Below are 8894 nucleotides of genomic sequence, written 5' to 3' on the forward strand. Positions count from 1 at the left end.
TACCTTTGGTATTCTCAGGATCCGGGATTAAGGTCCTCCAGTTCTCTATCTCCTCCTCAATCTCACTATGTTGCTTAATTTCTTCCTCACATTCTTCCAGGAGATTATGGATGCCTATATTCATTCCCTCCTTGTAAGCCGCAGTAGCTTCACTGGTGAGGTGTTCAATAAACTTCTGTCTTCTATGCGGTTCCGAAGTGCTCGGATCTTTGGCCCTTGCAGGCTCCCTCCCACATCTGTCGCGACCTCTTCCTCTTGTAGGACGAGCCATCTCCAGTTTGCACAATACCTATTCATAGGAAAGAGGTATTAACCTCTGGTTTTGAATCTCATTGCCGAGGTTATCCTTAATCCTTTTCCTAGCCCAATTACTGTCTGAGCAAGATGTAGGTTGGGTGACAACTCGGTCAGAAGATGAGACCAGTCTCCTTATCCTGGTGTGCTTCTCACTTCTCCCTTCCCAGTGTCGCTCATACCCAGAGTGTTTGACATTCACCTCTCTCGGCCAAGCAAGGGTCCCCATTCTCAAGTGAACCTTCTCATTCCCCTCTGCCCAGTCAAATAGCGCTGCTCCTCTGCTTTCCTTATAGCCCACCCATCCCCAGTGCATAGCCTCTCCCGTTTCACCCCAATTATCACGCGAGGTCACAATGTAGCTCTTAGGAGGGGCTTCCCGGCCATTGGCCAGGTCAAAATTCAGGTACCTTATTGCTAGGACGCATAGCCTAACAACAACCATACGATGCCTATGGTGCTTTCCCCAGGATGTCCCCCAATTCCCCTCCACAGGTTTCTCTCGATCCCTCTAGCAAGAAACAAATCATGTTGCCATTGCAAGAGGGTTGCAGGACCAAGATACATACCCATGCTCGCTCCGCAGATGTTGTCAACGATTCCTCCACCTCCCTGCTCCAGTGATCCAGCTCCAAACTCCGCACACAACAATGCAATTAACCCTCCCTTGTCTTGCCTTAACTCCACAATCAACAATGCAATTAACCCTCCCTTGTCTTGCCTTAACTCCACAATCAACAATGCAATTGCCACTTCCCTGTCTTTCCTTACCTGCTACGCCTCCCGCCTTGGCCTTGCCATGTCTCCCACCTTTCCCACCACCCTTGCATGAATATTCCTTATCTACTACGCCTCCCGCCTTGTCCTTGCCATGTCTCCCACCTTTCCCACCACCCTTACATGTATTCATGCAAAGAGCCATGCACCCATCGCCATGAGCATGTGGGGGGCGGTGGATGGTACCCACCCTTTACTCCTCATAACTATTCGTCGTCCTTGCCATCCTCCAGCACACACCCCGATGAAGCTATATTAGTTATACAAATTAAATAAATAATATATATTAACTAAAATTAACCATAATAAAAAAAAGCACATAAAATAAAAATAAAATTCTTTTGTATTATACAAAAATATAACCGAATATTAGAATATTCACATGGTGATATGAATTATTAACTACCATAATTTACATCTTTATAGTATTTTATAAAAGTTTATATTAGTTTTATAGATTAAATGAATGGCATATATTGACTTCAAGGGAAAAAAAGAAGAAGCATCAAGATAATTTTGATATTTATAATTTTTAATATTTATTTATATATCTTTTAATCAGCATCAAATATTATTTTACTTATTATAATTTAAATAAAAATAAAAATATGTAAATTTATCAAAATTTATGCAACTTAATACACAAAATTACTGAGTGAAAATTAAAAAGAATGACACGAGAATGTAACTAAGAACCTCCATTTACAAAATAAAAATAAAAATCAATTTCATTATATACGAATAAGGGAAAAGAATTGCAATTATGGGATTGTTGATTTTTCCCTCCATAATGAAACTCATAAACATTTTCAATAAACTACAACTTCATTACCCACAATGAATACACACCTTCAATAAACTACAACTTCATTACCCACAATGAATACATGGTTTGAACTTAAACCCAGCTAATCTACCCTAACGCTAGATTTAAAACTCAGAATTAGCATATTAAATATGTTTAAACATATATACAAAAACAGTATCAAATGCGTATTACTCAATGCAATTTTAATTGTGTCATTTCTCACTGCAAATTTAATCATGTTTTGTGATTCAGACCAAATAGTAAGTAACGTTGAAGCACAAACTTATAAATAAGCAATTTATAGCTTTGCTCTTTATGAATGATATATACAATTCTTCCCAAAGTTTATTTAGAGTTCATTTTGCCGAAATAAAAATCAGAATGATTTCTTCAACCTGAAAAATGAAGAAAATGAGGACGTTACCATGCAAATTTACATAATTTATGAGAACTAATCAGAGGAGATGTTTATCATGGATTTTCCACTACCACGTCCTTTCATGACATGTCGGCGAAGTCCCATAATATGAATATTTCCAATATAGTTTTTCCACTCGATATTCTTAACATCAAATCCAAAAATCTCTTGTTCTTCTTCTGAAAGCTCTTGGAACAACTTCTCCAAGTTTGAGTTATCGAACCTGGACAAATATCCAATCAAGTGCTTAGTTTAATCCCCTTGAAACAGATGCAGCAAATCATATTTTAGGCATGAAATCTCTGCTACTCTTGCAGACAACTAACCTTCCTTTGTAGAATCCATATGGCTCGTAGATCTTGGCCATGTACTTCAATTGGTCTATCGATATCACAGAATTGTGTTTCTGTTTTTTCAACGTACTTTCATCAGATGATGATAACCCAGCTTTCTGCAATTAGACCATGAGTTTGCAATGTACAGATATTCTCTTCCTACATTGTCTTAAAGATGGTATTCCAAATACTAAACCAAATATAAAAATACTATTTCAACTTACACTGCTTGGACTGCTGTCCCAGTCTTGCCCACAGAAGTCCTCCATTGTATGCAGGCAGGTTATTGCCTTCATCAATCTTACTGGTTTCCCTTTGTTGTCAATGTATGGATTACATTTAAAATGCTCAAATATTATGTTAAGAACTTTTCCAACTCTTATAGGATTTACAACTGAAGAAGCAACCTGATAAACCTTTAGCCCTGGTTTTCCGGCATGCTTTGCTATTGCAGCTAAAGTTGCATTCACAACCATGTCTACAGGTACCTGTAATAGCAAGGAGATAAGTGAGGTGTTTTGCATGTTTTAGAAGGAGAAAAAATATGTATAAATTAAGTCCCTCTTAACCTAATAAACATCAAGATACTTATTTTTATTTATTTATGGAGTTTTTTTTTATAGGTATAAATTAAGTGCCTCGTAGTTTAAGAAAACATAGACAATTTTATGGAGATTTTTTATACGTATAAATTAAGTGTCTCACAGTTTAATAAACATCAAGACACTTATTTTCACTTTTATGAAGATATTTTATTTGTTAATAGATTTTGTTACAATTAGTATGGGCCAATACTATGGCTTATCAATGCCACATGCCTAAAAAAACCATAACTTACTAAGATTTTTTTTTAATTAATCAATTTATATAAAAAGAGAAAAAGGAATTACTTTATCAAGGCCACATGCCCAAAAACCATAACTTACTTTATATAACACTTGTTCATATGATAAATTTTTTAATAAATTAATTTAATTAAAAAAAAATATTATTATTTTGAAGATAAATACCAACTTTTAATGGGTTTAATGGTTAAGAGCATGTGTCTTTTTCCTAAGAGGTTAGGGATTCAAAACCAAAGGGGGTAGAGTATGTATGCCTTCGTAGACTTAGCAGTCAAATAATTGCCGGTAAGTGAGTCCCTTGTCCCACAAACAAGGGGGTCTCATACATCAATTTGGTGTCTAGCTTGACTGTGACCTTAAAATTAGATAATAATAATATTTGTATATTGTTATGAATATTCTAAAACATTCAATGATCATCTATTTAATAATTATGAATAATTAGATTAAAATTCTACAAATTCTATTTTAAAATAACCAAACCTATCTTGATAAATATATCAATTCTAATTTCCAAATTCTCACATTTTCAGTACTCAAAAATGTTTAGATCTGTGCTTGTAAATTCAACTAAAGATAGTTCTATAGACATGTTAATTGACATATATTTCTGAATTCAGATGAAGATAGATCTATTGACATGTTAATTGATAAATATGGAAAATGAAAAACTAAATAAAATAATAAAGCTTCCTAATTGTCTTGTGCTATAATCACTAACCAGATCGAGCAGAGTATCTGAATCGGCCAACCAGCAAGACAGCTGACCTTTTCCATAGAGTGTAATGATGGGATCCAACATTCTGCCAATTAAAAAAGTGATTTAACTCTTGTTACATTAGCTCGATAACCTATGGCATTCAACAAATGATTTTACTTACCGATGGCCTTCTATCCATCCAGGAAAATGATTTTACTTACCGATGGCCTTCTATCCATCCAGGAAAAGGCTGACTGTATGTGCTTTCAATAACACTAGGACGAACAATGACTACAGGTAAATTTTCCCTGCCACTGACCATAAGCATCTCGGCCATTGCTTTCGTAAATGTGTACGTATCCTGCCATCCATATGCTCTTGCCCTGAAAGTAGCAAAACAGCCAGTTTTAACTATACTCAGATACCCATAAACCTGTGTGCGAAGATAATATAAATGATGCAAAGGGCTGCATGAAAGTAGCAAAACAGCCGGTCTTAACTATACTAAAATACCCATAGGCCTGTGTGCGAAGATAATATAAATGATGCAAAGGGCTACATGATACTATTGGCCAAAAGGATCATTAACAGGAACACCTTTCCATGCCCAAATCTTGCATCCTCTGAGTGATTTTCCTTTGAGAATCTACTGGCCCCTTATTGCATCTCTGGAAATTTGAAAATTCAATCTCCAAACCCTCGCGAACTTTGTTTGCTAAATGAAATTCAGCTTGGAAGTCCAGAGGTGGAATAAATTCTGCTTTCTGATTTGCTATACCGTGCTTCATCTGAAAGGGCTTCTCCAGTGCTCGACCTTGTCTCTGCCCGTGGACATATGCTGAAGTGAAAGTATTATAATTAAGACAAAAAGTAAGTACAATACAATCTGAACAGTGTTCATTGGCAACTAATATTTGTGAAGCTATAACTCCATTAATGTATAGAGCAATATATGCTATCTATTAGATTTTGTATTTGGCTGGCATATACTAAAGTAAGCAATATTTACTATGTAGTTGGGCTGTAAATGCAGTTGGGCTGTATATGCCCACTAGGTAGGCATATACAGCCCAACTGCATTTAATATCTCATTGCATGGTAAATAAGTTGTGTCATATACTACTCTATGCATTAATGGAATTATAAGATTATAATTAGGGAAAAAGCCAAGTACAATAAAATTTGAACAGTACTCACTGGCTCTATGCATTAATGGAATTATAAGATTATAATTAGGGAAAAAGCCAAGTACAATAAAATTTGAACAGTGGTTACTGGCAACTAATATTTGTGGAACTATAACTTCATTAATGTATAGGATAGCCTATACCACTCATTAAATTTTGTATTTGGCTGAACAGTGTTTACTGGCAACCAATATTTGTGGAGCTATAACTCTATTAATGTATAGAGCAACATATACCTCCCATTAAATTTTGTATTTGGCAGACACTATCCATGCATTAATAAAAATATAGCTCCACAAACATTGATAACCTAAATTACTTAAATATTGCTAACGTGATAATTCAGGTAAAAGACTGTTTCCCCGAATTATAATATCTCACTGTACAACATGATATTTATTATAAAAATCTGAAAGATTTCCCAACATAGAACATGATATCATAGTCACTTTCTCAATAAATGTTTGTCAAGTGAAGCCAATTGAGTAGAAATGTTTTAATTTTAAACACTTAATATTAAAAGGGACAATTTCCTTACACTGAAATGTCAAAAGCTAATCTCTCTTTAATAAAAACAAACCTTGATTATTTATCCAACATCATCCAAAAATGTTCCACATTTATAAGATTTTGATGTTGATCACTGTTTTTCACATTAATGAAAGTTTTGTGTTATTACTTTTTCAATTAAGGTTGAAGTAAGACTCATTACAGACCAAGACTGATAAAATAATTTTCATCAATTAATATCATTTGCAATGGTAACTAAAAACATTTCAAATACAATGCACTTTACAATAATACGTTGAAAATTAAAAACTTCCAATGGTTTGAAAAAAACATTTTCATTACAATCCATTTATGATAAAAGCAAAAACCACTTTCAAATAAATCGACTTAACCATAAAACCCACTTTTAAATAAATTGACCTGACCAGTCAAAATATAGTAGAAACATTTTCAGTACATGCATTTGCAGCTAAAAAGAAAAACCGCAGAAATATTGCCAGGACACTGACTAAAACCACTTTCAAATAAATCGACCTAACCATAAAAACCACTTTTAAATAAATTGACCTGACCATTCAAAATATAGTAGAAACTTTTTCAGTACATGCATTTGAAGCTAAAAAGAAAAACCGCAGAAATATTGCCAGGACACTGACTAGATTAATGAATATAATAAGAATATTGACCTAACAAGAACTTCGAAATTGACCCAACCATACATGATAAAGCAGAAATATTCCAGGAGACTGACTATATTAATGAATATAATAAAACCACTTTAAGAGAAAGTATAAATATTGGCAGAACACTAACTGTAGTATTGATTACATCCTATAAATCACAACAGACCCGATTTTTAACGTAGCACAGTGCATCGTAGCTGAATTTACAATAATTTAGAAGTACTTAAATCAAACGTACCTGTGGATATATGGATAAAAAGTTGGAGATTCTCACAGCATTTGCCGAACTGCAAAAGGCTATCAACTCCAGTTGTGTTGGTTTGCAGAGCCACGTCATACCTAGACCATTGCATTTACGGTGAGCAGAGCACACATTATGCATTATAAGTTTGAACAATATAATACTTTTTCTTTCATGTGATGAAGCTGGCTGGTTTAATTGAAATTATTCACATAACATTATTACATATTCAATCTCAATCAAAGTCTGGTTAGATATATATTAGCCATATTAATCATACAAAAACCTTTCATCAAATGTTGTAGTGGCTGCAGAGCTGACAATGATATCTACTTCTTTCGTCAGCACATTGGCCATGTCCTCTTCTATTCCAAGGTTATGTTTCGTCATATCACCAGCTACAGGAACCAGTCTTTTCAACATGAATTTTTCGAATTCATCGCCATGGATTTCACGTAAACATTTGAATAACTCCACGTTCATAACCTAATAAGATTCAGAAAATCTTTATGGTGAACTAAAACTATATTGCTTTGTCTGCAAATTGTCTAAATCAATCAATGCACATCTAAAAGACTAGACAACTAAGGAACCACATCAGAAATCATCAAAGCCAAGATTTCTCTTACTTCATCCTTCAATCTCTTCAATGCAGATGCAGAATCGTTAGCCCTAATGATCAAAAACAGCTTTCCTATATCTGGCTGCATCCTTAATATCTTCTCTATCAGCACTGCAGATATAAAAGCATCAGTTTATTACTATCTTGATATCCACTAGAAAAAATTATGAGAGAAGGAGTAATAATCTATGTAAGTTCATAGGATAATTTAAATAGTGATCGCTATGATATGAAATATTATGCGAAAACTGTGATTCAAGATTCAAATCTTCTAGATCAAACTAAAAAAATCTACATTAATAACCTTGTACCTTTTCCAACAAAACCAGTGGCACCTGTGATGAGAAAGTTCTTATCCTTCATAAAATCTACAATTCCAAGACCCTTGCATGGAGCCATAACTGAAATGCTTCCTGCAACAGTACTCTCAATATTTTTCAGACTGGTACTTGTGGCCTCCACCACTCCGCTTGATCTTCTGTCATCTGAGATCAAAGTAGCTTCCGAAGAACACATTTCATGTTTTGCAGTGATCAGAGATAACTCGTTGAAAGCTACTGTTTGGCGGTGGGATTGATTGCTTGTTCCCAATTTCTTACCTTTCCCCATTTTTATCAGCAAAGAGTTGGACATGGACCCAGACCCAGGGAGAGGAAAACTTTTCTTATCAAAATATCTAGCATAAAAATAATCCAAAGGAAGCTTTGGATGTAGAAACACTTGTAGTGCAGCCATGACAAACTGAAAGATATCAGACACAATGACTCTTACAGATATGCTGCCATCAATACATGAAATGATGATTTCCCACAAGTTGATGGCTGCATTGTGAGAAACCCAGGTTTCAAGGGATTGTATTTAAAGCCCACTCACCCCTGCCCACAATTAAAAATGGCGTGTCAATTAATGAGTTTGGTGAGTTCACCGTTCAAATTTGGAATGTTTAACCAAACACGAATTCACCCACCTTATTCATTTACATATCCGGAGTATTTCGTTAATTAATTTTTAGTTAGATGGTTTATATTTTATTGTTTTTGGTTATTGCTTAAATTGTATTTTTAAATTTAAAAATTATATTTAAAGTTTTTGGAATTTTTAATTTATTTATAGTTATAAATTTATTATTTAAAATTATTTTAGTTTAATTATTTTATATGATTTTTTTTTTAAAGTTTTGTGGTGAAATTTCTCTTAAATATAATAAAAATTTGATGGAATCACAAATTTGACCTATAAATTTTGCACAATTTCAAAAGTTTTTTAAAATATTAAATTTATTTATATACTTAAATATTTTTTATTTTTTATTTTTATTTTATTTTATTTTATTTTTCAGAAAGAAAAGCAATATATTATATTGAGTCAATATATACATCATGTTCTGTGATAACAGAAAGAAGATCTCCTGACATAGGTGACTACTGATGAAAAAACAAATATGTCAAAATATGACAAATAGCTGATAGACATA

General features: G+C 33.8%; 1 protein-coding gene across 2 annotated transcripts; it reads right to left on the bottom strand.

Annotated features, from left to right (window-relative positions):
• Window positions 1-2162: 2162 nt before the first annotated feature.
• On the bottom strand, window positions 2163-8262 carry LOC149187729 (fatty acyl-CoA reductase 2, chloroplastic-like). 2 transcript variants are annotated; one of them, XM_089412870.1, is made up of 10 exons: window positions 7732-8262; window positions 7428-7531; window positions 7085-7284; window positions 6796-6896; window positions 4775-5015; window positions 4399-4560; window positions 4199-4280; window positions 2857-3120; window positions 2624-2703; window positions 2163-2520 (listed from the first exon to the last, which is right to left on the bottom strand). In XM_089412870.1, exons 1-10 carry the CDS (start codon window positions 8153-8155, stop codon window positions 2331-2333), a joined length of 1848 nt encoding a protein of 615 aa, XP_089268996.1. In that variant the 5' UTR covers window positions 8156-8262; the 3' UTR covers window positions 2163-2330. The 2 variants fall into 2 exon arrangements, with proteins under 2 accessions (XP_089268996.1, XP_089268995.1); XM_089412869.1 differs by having other exon boundaries at window positions 2624-2748.
• Between the last annotated feature and the right edge of the window lie 632 nt (window positions 8263-8894).

The sequence above is a fragment of the Pinus tabuliformis genome, chromosome 3_1 (assembly GCF_031772625.1).
Source record: "Pinus tabuliformis cultivar Carrire ecotype Pingquan chromosome 3_1, CPIR1, whole genome shotgun sequence".
In the NCBI taxonomy this organism is placed as follows: Eukaryota; Viridiplantae; Streptophyta; class Pinopsida; order Pinales; family Pinaceae; genus Pinus; species Pinus tabuliformis.